The sequence below is a fragment of the Manacus vitellinus genome, unplaced genomic scaffold, assembly GCF_001715985.3.
Source record: "Manacus vitellinus isolate BGI_N305 unplaced genomic scaffold, ASM171598v3 scaffold_48_pilon, whole genome shotgun sequence".
Classification (NCBI taxonomy): Eukaryota; Metazoa; Chordata; class Aves; order Passeriformes; family Pipridae; genus Manacus; species Manacus vitellinus.
Genome location: NW_021940593.1, coordinates 2,445,472 through 2,465,156, shown reverse-complemented (window position 1 = coordinate 2,465,156; position 19,685 = coordinate 2,445,472). Strand labels below are relative to the sequence as shown.

At 46.6% G+C, this 19,685-nt stretch overlaps 2 protein-coding genes across 2 annotated transcripts in view; both read right to left on the bottom strand.

The window, feature by feature from the left end:
- Window positions 1-2,372, bottom strand: part of LOC103764990 (prosaposin) — an 8,208-nt gene extending 5,836 nt beyond the window's left edge. Inside the window, exon 1 of the mRNA XM_029962591.1 lies at window positions 2,274-2,372. Coding sequence (XP_029818451.1) covers window positions 2,274-2,334 — 61 coding nt within the window. The 5' untranslated portion in view covers window positions 2,335-2,372. The remainder of the gene's footprint in view (window positions 1-2,273) is intronic.
- A 667-nt stretch (window positions 2,373-3,039) lies between these two features.
- Window positions 3,040-19,685, bottom strand: part of PSAP (prosaposin) — a 25,384-nt gene continuing 8,738 nt past the window's right edge. Inside the window, exons 3-16 of the mRNA XM_029962590.1 lie at window positions 16,310-16,479; window positions 15,251-15,325; window positions 14,444-14,569; window positions 13,990-14,184; window positions 13,284-13,427; window positions 12,682-12,738; window positions 11,537-11,545; window positions 9,796-9,909; window positions 8,872-8,985; window positions 8,500-8,686; window positions 8,196-8,347; window positions 6,485-6,565; window positions 5,881-5,991; window positions 3,040-5,319 (exon numbers count right to left, since the gene is read on the bottom strand). Of these exons, the coding sequence (XP_029818450.1) occupies window positions 5,284-5,319; window positions 5,881-5,991; window positions 6,485-6,565; window positions 8,196-8,347; window positions 8,500-8,686; window positions 8,872-8,985; window positions 9,796-9,909; window positions 11,537-11,545; window positions 12,682-12,738; window positions 13,284-13,427; window positions 13,990-14,184; window positions 14,444-14,569; window positions 15,251-15,325; window positions 16,310-16,479 (1,571 nt within the window). The 3' untranslated portion in view covers window positions 3,040-5,283. The remainder of the gene's footprint in view (window positions 5,320-5,880; window positions 5,992-6,484; window positions 6,566-8,195; window positions 8,348-8,499; window positions 8,687-8,871; window positions 8,986-9,795; window positions 9,910-11,536; window positions 11,546-12,681; window positions 12,739-13,283; window positions 13,428-13,989; window positions 14,185-14,443; window positions 14,570-15,250; window positions 15,326-16,309; window positions 16,480-19,685) is intronic.

The window sequence follows — 19,685 nt, the reverse complement described above, 5'->3', positions numbered from 1 at the left end:
CAGCACCAAGGCTGGCAGAGCTCAAGGAGTGTTTGGACAATGTTCTCAGGGACATGGTGTGACTCATGGAGATGATCCTGTGCAGGGCTGAGGGTTGGACTCGATGATCCTTGTGGGTCCCTTCCAGCTCAGCATATTCTGTAATTCTGTGGGAAGTTGCTGGAGATGGAGGAGGTGGGGAGAGGACTCCCTAGCCCCCTCCATCCCACCTGCTCCCAAAAGCGCTGGCACAGCTCAGCAGGTGCCAGGGGGTGGTCCAGGCCGATCAGGCTGAGGCAGCACCGGGGCAGGCATGGGCCCCAGGGCAGGGTGAGTCCCCCCAGATTCCCACACTGCCCACACACCTCCCCAGCAGTGTGATGCTGCCCTCGCCCCATCAGCTGAGAGGGATGTATTTATTTTTTTAACCCTTGCTCTTGATCAGGGCAAACAGGAATGGCAAGTCAGCGGAAGCATTAAGGGGCAGCACCAAAACCAAGGAGAGGGGAGGCAACAACCCCACAGCTTTTTTTCTGAGCTGGCTCCACCTAACACAAGGCATCTCTCACAGCCCTGTGTTGGAGTCCAAACCCCAGCAGAGGCATGGGGGTATTTGAGCAGTCTAAAAGACACCAGTGGCTTGGTCCTGCACTTTTCTGTCTCATAGTGACCCTCAGCTCGGCACTTACCCCTCACCCTGCTCAGGCAATAAGTGCTGAGCCAGAAAAATAATTAAGACTAATCACAGCTACCAACTGCTGAGAGCAGGGGGAGCTTCCCCAGGTGGAAATTACTGCCACAGGCAAGCAACCAGGGCAGCTGGTGCCTCATGAGCTCTCCTCCACATTTCAAAGCCGTGCTGGACCCACCTCATGCTGATGGGCAGCCAGGAAGAAGGACAGCAGACAGTGCCATTTTTGGCAGAGGAGCGAGGCAGGGATGCTCTCATGCCCCTGTGATGGTCCCAGGCCAGTCACAACTGCCCTATTCCTGGCTGCCAGGCCCCTGGGATGGGGTGGGCTTTTCTCAGGGGGATCCAGCACCAAGCTCCAGATCCAGCAAGGCTATGCCAGCATTACGTGGAGCCTCAGAACGTGCCGGCCGAGCCGGCAGAGCCTGGTGAGCCGGTTGTGACGTAAACCCCGGGGGTGGCCGCGTGGGCCCTGGTGCCCCAGTTCCTGGCCTGGTGCACACCCTTGTTACTGCAAAAACCATAAATACACTCTTCCCAGCTCCAAAACCCTTCTCCAAGGCCTGCAGAGGCCCCTGGTCCTACAGCACCACTGTGCCGTGCAGCCAAGCCCCGACCGGGTTCCAGGGCAGGTGTCACCCCAAGCACGGACGTGCCCAGCACAGGTGAACTTTCCTGCTCTGCCTGTTGCTGGCTGAACACCCGGACATGTCCCCCCCAACCCCGCGGGTCACGCGTGCGCAGTCACAGCTCCTCCACCACAAGGCCTGGGCAAGTCACGTTGGAGGAGCCCGGTGAGTAATCAGGGTGCAGGAGAGGTTCTTCCCTCTGAAAGGTGGGGGGTTTGCCTACAACAGCAGGGCTACACAGCTTCCTCTGAGAAATTTTCCCTGGAATAAGTGATTTGCCCTCAGGCAAGGACCTGAGGTTAGAAACAGGTTTCTCCTAGCTCGTTTCCTGGGGATGGGCTGGGGGATGGCTAAGGGACAGCAGCATAGGCTTGCCTGCAGGAGGATTCACACACAGATACCCAAGTCCCAGCAATGAGAGATCTCCAAAGGTGAGTAGGGCTGCAGCATGTCACCCATCACCCTTCCCGGAGGTGGGCAAGCCAGAGCAGAGGCAGGTTCCTGCCTCCCACTCCTTGTAAAAGGCTCCTCAGAAAACAGGCAGCTTCAGGGGGTGCTGTGGTCACTCTTGTGACAACCAAGTGGTTCCCCCAGCTCTCACGTTGGCAGCCAGGCCCCAAGACCAAGGGCAGCAGAGAGAACAGCCCCTCTCCCCCTCGGCTGCTGAAACACCCCAGCACTTGGCTTCCCTCCTTCCCGACAAAACAACAGCTCCACCTGAATCCCGGAGAAGGGAGGGAACAAGCCCCTTTTTGCACTGAGATCAGCTTTAAGGGCAAACATTCCAACACTCACATCCAGGTGGGTAGAGCAGCCCATGATGTCACCTTCCCCAGCTCTCCTCTGCCCAATTCCAACACCATAGAGGAACAAGAAAGCACATTATGCAGTTTAGACACTACAGCTGGGAATAGTTTTGGAATTCAGAGGGGACTTCTGGGCTCTCCGAGACCTACCCCCAGGCCTGGCCTTACCTTGGTAGGAGCCCAGGCACACAGAAACGATCAGCACCCAGCCACTCCATTTGCTCTCCATGCCGTTCCTAAGATAGTCCTCAGTGGCTGGTTCCTCTCCTATGCTGCTCCCAGACTGAGGAATCTTGGAGGGGTTGGGAGAAGCAGTGAGAATCCACACCTACGCAGGGCAATTACCACACCCCTTGCCTTACACCTTGATTATAAAATCATCACCAGGCTGCAAAGAGAGGGAGGGACCAGAGGTATTCCCGGGAGGTCAAGAGCCCAGAACCTGCTGCTCAACACTAGCCTGGGCTGCAGAGGGTGGGCATGGACAGGGAAAACCATCCTGGAGCCACGGGACAGCACCATGTTCCCTGTGTTTAAAAGGCATTTATTTTATTTCTAACAAAGCAAGGGAGGAGGACAAAAGGGAAGCCCCAGTAAGTGCAAGTCAGCAGGGAAGGCCAGTATCAAGCGAGTTCCTCATCCTGCGCAAGGCAGGGATTGCGACACGGGGCTGTTTCCTCACACCAGGCGTTGTGTTTGTCCAGGGAAGAGCAGCAGCAATCCCAGGCAAGCCTCTTCCACCTCCCACCACGCTCAGCAGAACACAGAGGCTTGATAGGACACGCAGCCTGCAAGGCAACAGCATCTTAATGGGAACCTGAACCCATTCAGTCCCAGATTCCCACTGACACCTTGCGATGTGCCTTCTCTCTTGGCTCTGCAGCCAAACAAGATCCTTTGGCAACCAGCACACGAGGAATTGAAGCACACAGTCTTACCAGTTTACAGAAGTTTTTATTGTTCATTAGGGAAGCTTTTGTGCAAAAAAAAAAATAAAATCAAGACAATGTGTTTTGTTTTTTCAGAAAGCAACTGCACGTTCCCCCAGCACGACTCAAGCGGGTCAGGTGCCACAGTCCACAGGAAGGGAGAAAACTACAGGGACTCCCAGTGGCAGCACAGGATTTCCCCAGCTCACCTCGCCCCGCAGCTCGCCAGCATGGATCCTCCACTGCTAAAAAACCCCAGAAAAATAAAACCTTCCTAGCCTGTCAAGCTGCCAATGCAGCCCCACCTCCCCCCCATTAGATCCACATTAAGAGAACACTGTCCTGTTTAAAACACCAAATACCATCCTACCACACCGAGGTGTAACACAACCCATCCCTCCAGGGCAGCGATGCCAAAGGAAGAGCCCATTCCCTATCTGCTGTATCTACCCCAACTGGGATACACCACCAGAACACTGCACAAGCCTGCCAAGACAGAAAGCTGCAGGTATTTTATATCTTTAGGGGAAATTTTCCTTTTTATTTTCTTTTGAAGCATTTTCTTTTCTTTTGAAGCATTCAGCAAACAGAAGAGACAAACCTCTGTTGCCATCTGTCAGCAGTGCCCAGGCATTTAGTATGTACAGAGTAACTACAAACCTGCACTCCAGTGGTTTTCCAATGAAAAACAGTCTGCTTGCTGCTACAGCTTTGTTACTGGAGCTCCTGCTCATCCCAGACACCACAGAAACAGCAGGAGTTAGCAGCATCTTTCTGAACAGGACTGGAATTTTCAAAGCTCCACATCTGCCCAGCTGCTCCTTCCCAAAGGTCTCCTCAGAGCTACTTTGGTGCCTCTGTTTTGGGGGTTTTGATCCAGTGTTTTGGGGATTAACTTGATCAGAATTACACACCAAATCCAAGGTCCATCTCAAGCAATACAAGATTCTCACTCCCAAGGGCCTGACATGTTCCCAGGGAAGCAGCCTGCCTTGAAGGGCTTTTTTGGGGATTTCAGGCATTTCAGTGTAATTTTAGAGAGGTGTGAAAGGCAGGCTGTGAGGTGTGCCAGCAGAGCTTCCAATACCTACTACAGTGTTCCTACCATTTGCCATCTCTACTTGCTGCACTTCCTCAGGAGGGGATCAGTGAGAACGGGTGGCAGCAGGGGAAACTGCCCCCGAGCCTCACAGCACCTCTGAAAGTTTTAGATGACTCAAATATGCTATGAGAGAAAAAGCAGATCAAGGAACAAATGGGCAGTTTACAATAAGCCCCATTTTTCCACACGTTCCACCCTCGATGCTGAACTCCCTTTGACATGTGCACAGCTCCTGCTGACTTGTTCCTCCTCCATCTCTCAACTCCTCGGCACCCAGCCTGGCTGCATGTGGGAAGCTGCAAGACTAAGCAGAATTGAGCAACTAGGATACGAAAAAAAGGGAGTCATTCCTTAAGTACGTCCGCATGCTTCAAAAGACTGACATCCCACTGAATAGGGCTTGGCAGCAGAACACCCATGCTTAGACCCAGGAGCCCAAGGAAATCAAAGGGATGCGATCAAAGGTTGAGGGAGGGTTTTCCTCAGCTATGACAACGCCGTGAGCCACAAGCGTGGTCGCTCCAACGCCAAAGCGTGATCACTCAAATGCACCTCTTTGGGTTACCAGTGACTCTGAAAGGTGGCTGGGCACACAAAGCCCCCTCCTCTGCATCTGTAGAGCTTTGAAAATTCCAGCCGAAGGGATTCCCGGATTCAACATTATCCCTTAAGAGTTCCCATACACAGAAAATTAACATTCCAGCCAGATGTTAAAAATGCAAAGCATGTAAGATCTTCCCAATGCTCCCCTACAGAAAGACACTTGAAAGATTAGTCGCTACCTTGTCCTTTTTTTAAATTAAAAGATAAGAGCCTTGTCTCATTTCATCTTATCTGTCATTCTTCCCAGCACCTAAAAAACACTTCAGCCTACCAATTAGAAAAAAAAAAAAAATCTACAACACACTGACTATTTTTAGGAGCATAACGAGTTAAACTGTACAATCAGAAATATCTTTGTTAAGTCAATGATGAAGATCTGATTCTTCAACAGCAGCACTGCTACAGAAGAGTTACAATAAAGGAACTTGTAGGTCAAATTGTTAATGAGGCAGAGAGGAGGGACAGGTGAGATACAGCTCTCTGCCAACCTCGGCCCACATGTTTTAAGAGCCATGGCAAACTTTCAGAACTGGAAATTCTTCTTCTAGTTCCACACATGGCGTTTGCAGTGATCAACAGCCTAAAGGGAAAGCAAGAGTTGATATTAGTGGAAAAGAGCCTGTTTGCAAACCAGCGTGCATCTACACAATTCAACACCTGATTCTGAGCCAAGATCTCAGGAGCAAATTTGCTTTTCTTAAAATAAGTGATTTTGAAACAGACTAGAATAAATAATATCCTTGCCCCCACCCAGAAGCTTCAGGAAAGAAGGCTGATGACCCTTAGCCACTAAAGCCTGGCAGAGAAAGCAATGCTGGAAGCCAATTTTTAGAGCTTGATGAGAGATCATGAGACATGGTCTGTTTGCTGCAGGACCACTGACTACATATAAAGTTGACACTGTACTTTACTATAAATTCTGAAATACCAGCAGGCAGGTGGGGATAGGAACAAAATGTAGAGGAAAGTTAGCTTTGAGAAAGCTAAAGCCTATGAAAGACCCTCTAATCAAGCCAGCACCCTACTGTTTTTTTTAAAGTGAAATATACCCACTTCCAAGTGTGGTAGAACCTGAAAAGTGGCCATTAAGGAGCTATCAAAGACCAACAGGAAGCTCGAGGCAGAGCCCTGCTTTACGTACATTGCACTGAGCAGCAGTGTCCATGTTCTTACACCAGTAACCTGGACCCCAGACACAAGCATCGTCCCCCAGGAGAGGCTGTTTAGCTGATTCACCACAGACTCCGAGTTTCTGTGAAAAGAACAGCAAGAGAGAGTCACCACCTTTCTAATTACACCCTGAGATCTCAAGGCCATCCTTACACCCGAGTGAGTGTGGAAGCTCCCCTGAGGTGGCTGCAGGAGCTCTCACGGAGGTCACAGCAGCAACGAAGCTGGGATCTGACACAGGGAAGAATTAAGTTACCACAACTCCTTTTTCATATCAAGTTTCGAAAAACAGAGAGGGACTTTTCTCAAGAAGTGCCACTTAACCTCCCACCACATTCAGGGCACACCACACCCTGTCACTGAAGCTCAGCAGTGGCAGATCTTTCCTTTTGTCATTCCCTGCACTGGGCTGGCACTCAGCTGTCCATTGAGCCCCAGGCCTTGCACAACCACATTTGCTCCAAGCATTCAGTGTGCTGATTCTTATTCCAGCAGAGTTTCCATGTGCTGGGCACTGGAAGGCACACAGGACTGTATTAGAGCCTGCACTCAACCAAATCAAAGGCAATACTCACAGTGCAAACAAAAGTGGGATCCATCACCTCTGCCAGGAGTTGCACAACCACAGGTTCATACTGTTCCACAAACTGAACACACTGTAACAAAGCACAGGTTGAGAGAGTCTCCTGTTAGAGCCTCCGAAAGAAGAGGAATATGTGGTCTGCAGGCTACCCCAAACACCTCAACAGCACACTCCAAAGGGATAAAAAGCAGAGGCCTGAGCTCTGCAGATGGAAAAGGACTCAGCGTGGCACTTACCACACAGGTTTCTCCCAGCTCATACCTGCCCGCAGCTGTCTGCAGACAGGTTATGAGGAGAGAAAGGAAAGGTCAAAAGGAAGAGAACCAAACAGGACAGACTTTGGGAAAAGAACCAAGCAGGAGAAGCTTTGACTGCAAAGCTTAGTCTCTGATGGTGGAGATCACCGCTGTCCCAAGAGGAAAGCACAGGGAACCAGCTGGAGACAAACATCCTGAGCAGGACAGCAGCAAAGGAGCAACAACTCCCAAGCACTTTTACCCAAGGAGTTCCTACTCCTTTCAGATCAGGCAGCAGCAGGAGCACTTCCCATCAGGAAGAGTCTCTCTCCCTCTAGTGGAGAGGCCCTCTCCAGAGCTCAGGAAGATGCTGCTCTCAGCAGAGACTAATGGCACCATTAATAAATCGAGCACAGCTATTAAACAGCCTCGCAGCAGGAAGAGCTGTTCCACAGCTCTGCTTTAAGTCTGTATATTCTGTTGCTGGTAAAATTACAAGCAGTTGCCACTTGCTGGCACTCAGCAGCCACCTAATAAGATTTCCAGGTAAATCTTGATAGTGGTGGTCCCACAGGTGTCTCAATGGAATTAAGCCAGCCTACTTCCAATTATTCCATTAATCCCCTGAACAGGATCAGTGTTGAGGGAAAAATAAAACCTTCAGCTGTTCCCACCCACTGTTCTCAGAGGATTTACAGGCAAACCTTTCCTGACTGCAAATTAGTACAACAATCCAGCCAATCAATTCAGGTCTTTAAAAGCCTCCATCTATTCAAAGGACTGCCAACTCCCAAGGATGGGAAGTGAGAAAACCCTCTGCACCCCAAACTTCTCCCAGCTTCTAGCTGAGAAGACTATTGTAAAAACCAACAAGAGATACTGCTCTCTAGTTTTCCCAAATGCTCTGCAATATGCCCCTGCCCATGGCAGGAGGTTAGAACTAGACAGTCTTTAAGGTCTCTTCCAACCCAAACTGTTCCAAGACTCCATGTTTCACCCTTCTGTTCACCTCCATCTGCCTTGTCCTGACTGGAAGGCAGGCTGCCACACAGCAAGGCCTGTGAGGTCATTCCACTGGTTCAGATCAAGCCCATTCCCTCTTTTTTTGTTCTGCTGCACATTAGAAGCTGTTGTGCTAACAAAGGGGAAAAACCTGGGAAGGATCAGGTTGCTGGACAGAAGCCAGTCCCAGCTGCACCTGAGGACAGTTTGTCTCCAGCCATGGACAAGGCATTTGGCCAAACACAGAGACCTCTATTATGAGTACCTGGTCATTTACAGCAGAAGTAGAGACACTTGAGAGATGGACCTAAAATTAGCATGTAGACAAAATATCAGGTGAAACAAATGAGGTTAAGCATAACTGTCACTGTAGGACCCACGTAAACACAACAAATCAACAAGGACAGTTCCCAACCCTCAACAAGACCACTGCTTTTCAGTCAGCCTCCTGCCCAAACTCCTTACCTGATCACTGACAGACTCTGGCAGGAAGTGACACACTTTTTCCAGTAAAGCTTCGATTTCAGCTGTCGTGGCATTCTTCTCTAGCTCTTTGTCTGCATAAGCCACCACCATCTTGCAGATATCACAGAAGCCACCTGCAGGTTTCACTACAACTGAGAAGGAAAATAAAAACACAAAGCAAACATCAGCGCTTAGGTAGTTCTCCTCCAAGCAGAAGGAGGCAGCCATCAGCAAAGCATCCTCAAAAGAGATCTCATCCCAGGTGAACCGCCTCCTTTGGAACACCAGGCTCCTCACTACCCACCTGGCTGCTGTGGAAGCTTGTTGGCTGCACAGCATTTCAGCATAACACACACAGCTTCAGGATTTGTTGCCTCCAAGAGCATGTCAATGACAGCCTGGCCATAGACCTCTATGAAGTCCTTGCACTGGTCTTTGACACTTCCTGGGAACAGGCGGCAGACCACTTCCATTTCATGCACAATCTCCTCCTGAAGCACAAAGGAGGGCCAGTGGCAAATGAGGGACAGAAATTTCATAAGCATGTCTTTTCTGTGCCACCCAGAAGTTTTGCTGTCATGAAGACAGGCAATAAAATTAACTTCCCTTCCCCCTCCAACACAGCCCCCTTTCAGCCAAAGCCTAGGAAGAGGTACCATGCCCACCACTTACACACCTCTGTCTTGTTGCTCTCCAAGAGGCCAGTCACTTCTTTCACCATGGTCTCACATATTTCACACAAGGAAAAAGTTTTCTCTTGAACTGAGGCCTTCTCTTGAACCGAGGCCTTCTGAGTACACAGAAGAAACACACAAACAATAAATCAGCACTGGACCACACCTGACAGGGACAATTCCTAAAAGATCAGTTTAATAGCATTCACGTGCAGCACACTCCTTTACCTAGAGCTGTACTCAAAAGGTCACACAGAACTCAAGCCCAACATTAAAGGTCTCAGTAAAAAGCCCTTCTGAATGAACAGGCACTTTGTATGACTAATTAAGACTACAATCCCCAGGTTGTATTAAGGAGGGGAGTTGAATTTAGTAGACACAAAGAAAAAAGCAATTCTACAGAGACAGAAGTCCATGGAAATATATAGTGGTTTTTAAAACACATTAACTGAGGACAAAATTTCCTAGAATTGAGAGCACCCTCCTGATTGCAAAGGAAACCTTTGGAGAAGCCAAGGCACTCCTTCAAACTCAGAACTTCAGCATTCTGACTCTGATCTCTCACCTGCACAAGCAGAGTGCTGCCCCATTATTAAAAGGGATCGAAGCATAAGTTCAAACATAAAGCAAAACTCAAATTGAGCAATTCACATTTGAGGTGTCGTTCAGAACTGCTGGAACAAGAGTTCCCATTTCAATCCTGAAGCATTACCTTGTAGCTTTGGTTCAGCGTAGGCTCTGCTGTTCTAACAAATAAAACGGTTCTCCTACTTCAAAAATCACCATCAGAAACAAGAGGAGGCCAGGAATTTATATGCAGGGAGACTTGGATTATTCTGTGCATAAAAGCTCATATTTTTCTGTCAGTTTGTTACACTAAAGCAAAAAGGAAAGCAAAGATGATAAGTACAAAAAGTCAATTTTACCTCCACAGTTTCCATTTTCACCTCATGAACCACTTGAGCTGGCACCAGAGGCTGAAGGGGGACAGACTTCACAGAAGCACAGAACCCAACCATGGCACAAATGTCCTTTGGTTGCTGGAAAAAGATGCATAAGCGATTTTTTTTAAAGTCTAGAAGACACAGCTCTTTCTACAGAGCCTGTGAGCAGGAACAGAGAACAAAGTTTTAAAAGGCTCCAACACAACCAGAAGTTTCACGACTACTTCTACTCCAAGTATTGCCAAAGCATTTGATACGGTTACAGGCAGGACAGCTAACAGGTGAAATTTAGTAGTTCCTTTTAAAGAGGAAGAGGTTAAAAACCCCACTTAAAAACCCCATTTACCATCAGCCACACTATGCAAGCCCTTCAAAAGGAGTTGACTTAAGAGCTACCAACACCAAAACAGGCCACCAGCGTCACTTTAGACCTGCATCCACAAAGCTGCTCCCCAGCTTCAAGTAATCACAGAGGCCAATTATCCTGACTTCAGAGTTCACCCAAAAGCTGAAAGAAATGCCTAGAGAAAAGGACTTCTTTCCTCATCCACAAACTACCTTCTTTAAAGCTGCCAGTAACATCATGTTCTGCAAACAGAAACAGTTTCTCGCATTACTGAACACAGCCTACAAGAAACAAAAGTTAAGCTTGTTAAAAACCTTAGCCTAACCATTTTTACTGCAATAACTGTATTTCCAGTGTTCTTTTCACAGTAAGAGAACAGCAAACAGAAACAAAGTCTTTAAAAAGGCTTTCCAAGTATTTCTCAAAGGTTTTGGAAGCATACACTACTAAATGCAAAAATAAATGCTGGACATGAGGCAAACTGCACTAAGGAGGCCACACGATACCCAAAGTGACAAAAGCTGTACAGAGCAAGACACAAAACTTCAATTTCCCCACTTGAAGTCTACTTAAGCTAAAAAAAGAGACCCTTGGTCCTACAGGTAATTAGAAGATCGTATCCCACCCTGTCACAAGCTTCCTACAGAAGAGGCTTATGCCAGAGTTAATACATCACATGCCACAACCTCATGCACAGGCAAAAGCAGCATCTCAAAGACACTGTGCTGCTTCAGACTGCTCCAGGCAGCACCTTTAAGTCAAGCCCTTTGGTTCATGCATTGTAAGAAGCAATTCTAGATATTAATGTTACAGCAACACCCACATACACACGTTCTCTCACTGAGAGATGACAGACACAAGGTCTCACAGGTCTGGGTGAATTAAAAGCCCAAATCGCTCTAGGAAGCAGGAGACTGAGGGCCTCCCACATCTTTTCAGTTCGTGTACTTTAAACATCTGTACCGTTGTCCTAGATTTAAAGGTTAACCAAGAAGAGACCCCAGGACAGCTTCGCTCAACCCCCTTTGAGCTCAGACTTTAGGCCAGCAGCTGACAGGAGCCACTGGCATTGCTTTGTCCACATCTGTCCTTCTTCTAGGAGAGGGATCACATTTCCTGCTCTACTGGCCAAAGCGTAATCAAGCTGAAATCTTCGTAGCACAAGCTGGTATCTGGAGCTGGAAGTAGGACTGATGCACTGGAAGAGGCCTAGAGTCTTTCTCTGTTTTAATGACATAAATATCCCTTGTATCTGTCAACACTGAGTACAGTCACACCATGTACACAGCTAATAGAGCAAAAAGTGAACTACAAGCCCTTTAACAGCAAAAGGTGAACTACAAGCAGGCTATCATCACAGGCGAGGTGCTCACATACCTGATCCTTCTGTTGACAGGGGAGATTGGAGACAGAGGAAGAAAGGAGAAATTAAAGATAACAGTTAAGAGAGAAAACACGTCAAGCACTTGGAACTGCATATATTCTTTCCATGAAGATAATGGCATATGACACAGTCCCCACCCCAAAGATCCTTAGCACTGATAACTCACATTTAATTGCACAGTGCTGACCAGCATTACTCATTTGCAGTTATTAAGGCATCCTGGGCAAAAGACTACCTCCAAAGAGTCTGGACAACACTCGGATGGATGCAAGGTGTGGTCATAATCCAATTTCAGGGACTAACAACACACTGCATTGCAACGCTCAAAATGAGAAACCAAGTGTTGCTAGAACAAAGATTGACTTCCCCCCCAACAAATGTTTAAGAAACAGGATGAGCTTCTAAGTAGCCTTTAGCAAGTGGAAACAAAAAGAGGCCACTGTGTTGCCAAATTCAGGTTCAAGTCGGCCACATATTCTACTCAGAAATTCACCTACAGTTTGTTATGTTACTTGGGGCATCTAGGGACTGCATCCCCTAGGAAAGGTTTTTTTGTTTGTTTGTTTTTAAGGTTTGTGAGATCATAGCACATACAAAGAGGTGCTATGGAGGTGGTCAGAGGGAAATGTATGTTGCTGCAGAAGACCAGAGCTGGTGCAGTACAACTCCCTTTCCATGAGTCCTATCAGGAGCCCAGAGAGCAGGGGCCTCCAGATAGCAGCTCCAGGAGAAGGATGTTTAGTCTTGCTTCAGGAAGAAGCAACACTTGAACTAATTTTGCAACACTGTGACAGACAACTCTAATATACTCTAATATTGGTGGGGAGGGGGGAAGTGGTGTAAGTACAGGACTGAGATAAAAAGAGTATAAAGGAACATGAGTAATGTATCTCCCACATTTCAAATGATTCGAGTGTCTTTTGCACCACAGAAGTGAATAGAAAGGAAGTGCTAAAGAAAGCATTCTGAAACTGAAATCAGTATCCAATTAAATGCCAAGTTCAAAGCATCAACACCCAGACTTACAGGGCTCTCCCCCAGAGCTTTACTGCAGTACATGATCCCTGTTTCCAAAGAAGTTAGCTACACAAATCAGAAAAATTAACTGAGAGCAAGTACTATATTCTGCTGATCTTACCATGTGCATCATCATCTGGATAGCCAAGTCAGAATATTCAGAGATATAGGTCTTGCACTGCAGGAAGGGGGAAAAGAAAGTCTTGTGACTATCAAACCACTTGTGCTGTAGAGTTCATCTAGAATTTTCTAATACATCTCAAGGCATTAATTTACCTGCTCTACTTAATAACTATTCTGCTGTCTTTCAGAGCTTGTCCCAAATACAAGACAGCATTTCAGGTTACACAACCACTTCACAAATAATTGCTTATCTGAGGAATCCTTTTCTCTTCCACTCAGGGCAAAAAAGTCCTCCCCCTACTGATATGACCACATAGATCATTTTGGTGAAAAAGGTCCTTAAGGGCTAGAAGCAATCTGAAGCGTCTTTCTCCTCCCCCCCCAGTCCCATACACCCCCCTCACCTTTCCTGACCATCAAGTTTACAATTTCAGTGTTACTGCTATACTATGTAACTATTATACCGTGTATCCTACATGGAACACAATCCCCTTTGTGTTATTAAATAGAGAATACAATAGAGGGGATTAAGGCCCCGAACAAACTATTTTGTGTCTGCATTCAGGAACAATTTTTTTCCAACTAGAAAGGACAGCTCACCATATCGGACATTCCGGGTCCCAAACGGTCACACTCCTCCTTGGCATGAGCAACCAAAGACTTCACAAAAGATGAGTTTGTCTTCACAGCTTCCTGAACATCAGTGACCAGCTGAATGCAATCCTGGCACACATCCCCACTCGCCTGGACAAAGAAGGAAAGGAAACCGAAGTTGACGTTAACTTCTCATAACATGTTTTAGAAGTTTCTGTTACTACCGAGTTTTACAAGCTATTGTGAGCTATTTACAAACCTTAGCAAATAATCTGTAGAATACTTTAAAGCCTGAGCTAATACAGAGACAAGCTACTGCTGGTATGTGCACCAGCCACTAGATGGAGATTAGGTACATACTTGGCTTCAAAACCGAGATAACAGTCAAGATACCCAATCTTCAGCATCTCTTGGTTTTGTTACAGACCACAGCGGGAAGGTTTCCCAATCTGGCATAGATCTTACCAGCTTCACCCACAGTAGCTTGTTCTGCACCCACTCACTGTTTAACTCCCACACTCTGCCTTGCTACCAACACTCAGCCTCTGCTCCCAAGCTCATCGGCCCATCTACTCCCCTTTGTCAACTATTTGTTCTTTTCCAATCAACCTCTACGTTCAGAGAGACAAATGCTTCCCCTGAAGGGCACAGCTGCAGAACTTAATCCAAAATTATGCATAGGGTCCACACTGGAACAGCCCTGCACCCTTACCTTAGGCTTCTGCTTGGGTTTGTCCTGAGGGTAGAGGAGAAGAGGCACGTTAGCCATGAACGGGGATGCCAGTTCAGAGAAATCCAGCTCTGGAATCTTGTTGGTCTGGAGCTGTTTCTGAAGCTTCATGGTTGCAAGGTGCTTCTGCAGGGACTGGCACAGGGCGAGGGCACTGCACACAACCTCAGGTTTATCCTAGGGGGGACAAGATACACTCATAAAGCCCCAAACTCACATCGCTTTTGTATGAAGTTTAGAGTCATTCAGCTGAAACGTGACAGATGAGGAAAATGTTTCATAGCAAGGAAGCAGGCTTCAAACTCACACTACTCACTGCAACACCAGTGATCCACACAGGACTGAAGGATCACATGCACAATCTCACGCAGAAGAGAAACTTGGGCATCATCGGAGCATGACTTTTAAATCCAGTGCTTGAAAATTTTCTACTTACTAGCTCTTCTTTGATCATATCCATGATAACTGGTAGGTAGGAATCCACAATTTCTTTGCACTCAGACACCAGGCCTTGGTCAGGAAGAAACTCGCACGTCTTTTCCAAGTAAGAGCGGATCTCCTCCTGTGAAAGATGAGGTAGGCATGGATAGATTATCCCTCTCTCAAATGCTCTTTCCATTGCCAAAATGCACAATACAAAGCCTAAAACAAGCTCCTTGGACTCAGATAGGTCCAGGCAGTGGGAAGCACAACTAGACTGAGGTTTTACACTGTAAGTCTGTTTTCCCCAGTCCTGACCTTTGATGAGACCCTGCCAAAGTGAAAACATGCAATACTGCTTGCAAGGCCTTGCCAGAGTAGAACATTTACATTTAAAGAGAAGGAAGTGAAATTATGGACTAGGGGGACAGTGCCTTGTTTATACAAAGCACTCACAGATTCATAAAAGAAAAAGGAAGTGCCCTCAAAACCAAAGACCAGTTGGTGTAATCGTCCACTTCTAGAGTCTGCAGTATCCCACCTTTTAAGGCTGATGGCCCATTGGCACAAGAACAATTTTATTAAGCACCTACAGTCAATCAGGGATGTGTTAAAGCATGAGAGGCTCTAGAATTTGCTAATTTCTAAACCAGTAGAGGCTGTTTAAAAGCCTTTTCCCACGTACTCTAGTCCCTTTCAACATCTGCTGCTTATGTTAGGAAAACAACACAGCCAACTGTTCCACCCCCTCATCACGAGATCTTGTTAGGTCCACGAAATCAAAGTGTGTTTTGGGGTGAGGAGAAAAGGGAGCTCTGCTTACCTCAGTGCCATTATCCTTCAAAACCTTGCCAGCCACCGTCACAAGCTCCTTGCACAAGTCACAGGGGATACTGCTCTGGAGAGAGAAGCAGACAGTTACTCTGAGAAAGACTTAAGTGCTGTAAGGGCAGGGTGTAAATAACACAAACACCAAGAATGGAAATTAAGGAAGAAATACTGGCTGAGGCTGGGGTGGGAAGAGGTGTTTGAAACAAAGAGTGAGGCTATCTCAAGCATGTCCAGCTCCAGTTTCTTCAGTAAATCAACAAGGCATGAAGAAGCTGGCATGCTACCACCTATTCATTTCAACTAGTCCCAGTCCCTTGAAGCATACTGTCCCAACAAGCCTTCTCCTGAACCTTTTACCTTACTCTTCAGAGAGTTCACACTTGCTAGCATGTAAGAACATTCCAGGCAACTTCCCTCATTTTAGTTGTGCTCTGAGATTCCTCCCTTCCCCTAATTTCCCCTAAACTGAAATATCTCAGCAGAGACATAGCCAGTGTGGACTGAATGCCTCTGCAAGTAAAATGCCTCTGGCACCCCTACAAAGTTGTGAAACAACACCCTGAACTACAGCTACACCTAGTAAAGCAGCCCTCACCTTCAGTGCAAATGCAACTTGAAAGGCTGCACTAAACGTAACATTTCTACCACTATTTGTCATGGCTTTCATAATTTAGCATATGCTGGAACATGAACTTTTGAGAAAGACCTAAAGAAGCACACGGCTGTTTTCGTAATAACTCACTGCTCAAGTGGACTCCATGAATTAGGGGTCAGCAATAAAGAGGAACGAGTGAAATCCACTAGCTCCATTCCATACATTGCTCCCTGATTGTGCAACAGGTCACGGGAGAAGTCAGCAGACAAGTTGTGCAAGGCAGAGCAGCGAAAAGCAACCTTCCTCTAGCACCTAAATTAAGGCACAGCCATCAAAGCAGAGCCAGATGTAACACTTAAATCCAATCAGAGACTTGGGAAGCCTTCCTCAGCACGTGGGAACCGGCCACCTCGGCTGCAGGTGGCGGGGGAAGAGGTGTGAGCAGTGGGTACTCACTACTGCAGGCTTGTTCCAGACGTTCTGCTGGCAGTGCTTCACCGCCCCGCACTGCGACGCCGTGCGGATGCTCTGGCACCACACCTCCGGCCCCTTCACACACTCCTTCTGCCACAGCACAGGGCTGGCCACAGCTGCCAGAGAGAAAAACAACCCTCCTTCAATGATTTCTGCTCCAAAGCAAGCAGGTTAACGCCGCGCAGTGTAACCGCCTCCTCTCCAGTACATCACTTCGGTTTATTGACGTTTTTTTAAGCACATTTCAATCCAGCAATTTGAGCTGAAAGACGAGCCCCAAACACAGATTTACACAAAGAACGGGAAAAACCACAACAGCTGAAGCTCCTTCGTGAAGTGCCTGAGTCTCAGCACCTTGGTGTATTCCCACCATCAGCCACCTTTAGTTAAAAAAAAAAATAATTCCAACAAAATACAAACTGCCACTTTACTGAGCACACAAGAACTATCAGATGACTTGAAACAGGCAAACTGTTCATTGCAGAAATCTACACTTCGAACAGTTGATTCCCAAGGCTACAACCTCCCTGTTCTCCTGTTCCACTGTCACTTCAACTCTGAACCAGCCTGAAGTTGCTGCCTGCATTCCTCCTCCCACGTGAACCACCCTGTTCTCACACAGCTACTGAGAGAGGGAGGAAACTCACTGGATTAGAAGCCACAACAATGTACACATTACATGGAAGACTTAAGAGCAGGTACACACCAAAACACTGATGATAAACAGAAGGTTTTAATAAACAACCCGAGGAATGTTCTATCATAGTTTTTAAACCACTAAATCTATTTATACTTGTTTTGGTTTTTTTTCCTCTTGGTCAGCAATCCAACTGTGTACAGAAATATCTGTGGGGGTGAAAAGAAGTATCAGTCCTTATCTGGACATGACCTCCCATCCCACGTGGAATTGCCTTCCAAACCTATAAATTTTTCAAGTAAAATACACAATGGCATTTCTGGACAGTTTTCCTAAGGAAATGTAAAACATCTGCACTATGAGTAAGCAATAGGAAAAGTGAATCAACTGCACCTTTTTGCTGACTTTCCAAGCTTCTTTTTAATTGTGCTGTCTAGACTGGACACCCAACTGCTCCCAGGTTCTAAAACCATCCTATCTGTCAAGCAGGCTCAGTTTCTTCAGCAATGCCCTATGCTACACTAACCTATGAAGAAACAACTCCTATAATCCTACAGCAAACAAGTTCCAACAAAATCTACCATGGTCCAAAGCCTACAAGGCACTGCTGTCAAAGTTCACAATAACTAAAACATCAAAACAAAACACAAACCCAACCTGTTCTAAACCATTATCTGTACAGGTGGTGTTGAGGATCTTTACATCAATGCTGCTTACACATGACAAAATCCTGTAAAATTACACTGTCAGCCAAGAGGCAGGAGTTAAGCTGTTTCATCCCTACAAAGTTCTAGTAAGGTTACAGCAGATGAACCATCACTTCTCCATTTCTCACGTCTTGTTCTGAGCAATCAGGGGATCGATGGAACAGCTGAACTACGAGTGCACGTACCAGGTGCACAGCCACCACACATCAAACAGCCACACAAACACTGCTTTATAGGTGGCATTCTGCAGCCTTCTCAGCTGTTGATTTAATAAAGCCTGTTTACACTGGATTTCAGAGGAATGACCCATTTATTTCAAGAAAGACGTGCTTTGAACGCTTAATCTTTTACACAAGAGCTTGGAGCTTGCCACCCTCTCTCCCAGCAAAAAGCCCTGATTGCACATTATTGCTGAGCAAGACAGCACACCAGGACTGCTTGTGAAACTGTAGGGGGGAAAAAAAGACTTCAAAGCTCCTAATAATGTATGGTCAGAAAAATATTTACAGTCTATTCTAAACTCCAGCATTATGGATCTGGGAACATAAGAACAGTTGATTTTCAAAGTCAGACTGGCCAGCCAAAGAGCTGTCAGCTCTGGCAGGGTGACAATAACCAAGTATACACTTGGTTGAGGGAAAGTTATTCTTCTCTTTTAGATACTGGCATTGAACAGTGCTAAGAAGGCTCTGGAAGGCAGAGTCAAGCTCTGAATAAAGTAAAGCAAGACCTGGACTTTAAACAGTGGAATTAAGGGCTCCCAACTATTTACAAGTAAAGCTTTTAACCTATGCCTTTATTTCTGTAAATCAAAGGAAATTACTGCCCCTACATTGAAACTTACTGTAAAACTCCAAATCTAAACTATATAACTCAAATTACAGTTATTCCAAGCAGTTTCTCAAAATCTTGATCTAAGAGAATGTTTAAAGCCAAACTGAAGCATTTGTGCTGTAGCTTGCACTGGTTTGATCTGCCTCTTAATGACCTTTGAGGTTCTCTTTGCTTCTTTAAGATCCTGTCACTGTATGACTTTTCAGATCCATACCAGCTTCAGCAGAATGTCCAACAGCTAATCTTGCTGCTCCTTCCTCATAGTCTTAATAACAGGTCATTAATAAGTGAATAGGGCCGAGCAAGCTTGGACGTAGGTTTAATTAGAGTGACCTTCTCTTAGATGGATGGCCTTACAGGGCTAAGTGAGCTCCATCTGCCTGGGTTTGGGATTAGAGTTGTCCTTCTCCTAGGATGACTGCCAGAAGGCTAAAGAGCTCATCCTGCCCAAGAATGTAGTGTTTCTGGTCCTACGGTTTTGACCTGTAGGGCATGGGCGACCCTACTGAAGGCATGTACCATTGCCAGCATAGCTTGCAAGCACATAGGGGTGCACAGGTTTCATTCCTATTGGAACAATTTGGGCATATCTTACATTTCCTACTTTGCTATCACCTATCTATATACAATCTCCAGGAAATACCCAGGAACACCCCTTTGTCCTGACCACCCTGTCAGGGGGTAACAGAGCAAAGCAAATATATCCAGAACACGTCAAACTTGGGCAGTACAGACATGGTGTTTGTTCTCAGACAACTGCAAGAGAAGTGTAGGGAACAGAACAAAGGTCTCTATGTAACCTTTGTCGACCTCACCAAGGTTTTTGATACTGTGAGCAGAGAAGGTCTATGGCAGATTTTGGAACATTTAGGTTGTCCCCCCCAAGTTCCTTAAAATGATCCTCTCACTCCATGAGGATCAGCACGGCCAAGTCAGATATGGCAATGCACTTTCTGAGCCCTTTCTAATTACCAATGGTGTGAAACAAGGCTGCGTTCTTGCTCCAACCCTATTCACAGTCTTTTCCAGCAGGATGCTCCAAAGGGCCACAGCAGACCTTGAGGATCAGGACGGGATCTACATCCGATACCGTACTGATGGAAGCCTTTTCAACCTCAGGTGACTGAAGGCCACACCAAGACCTTAAACCACCTTGTCCAGGAGCTGCTTTATGCTGATG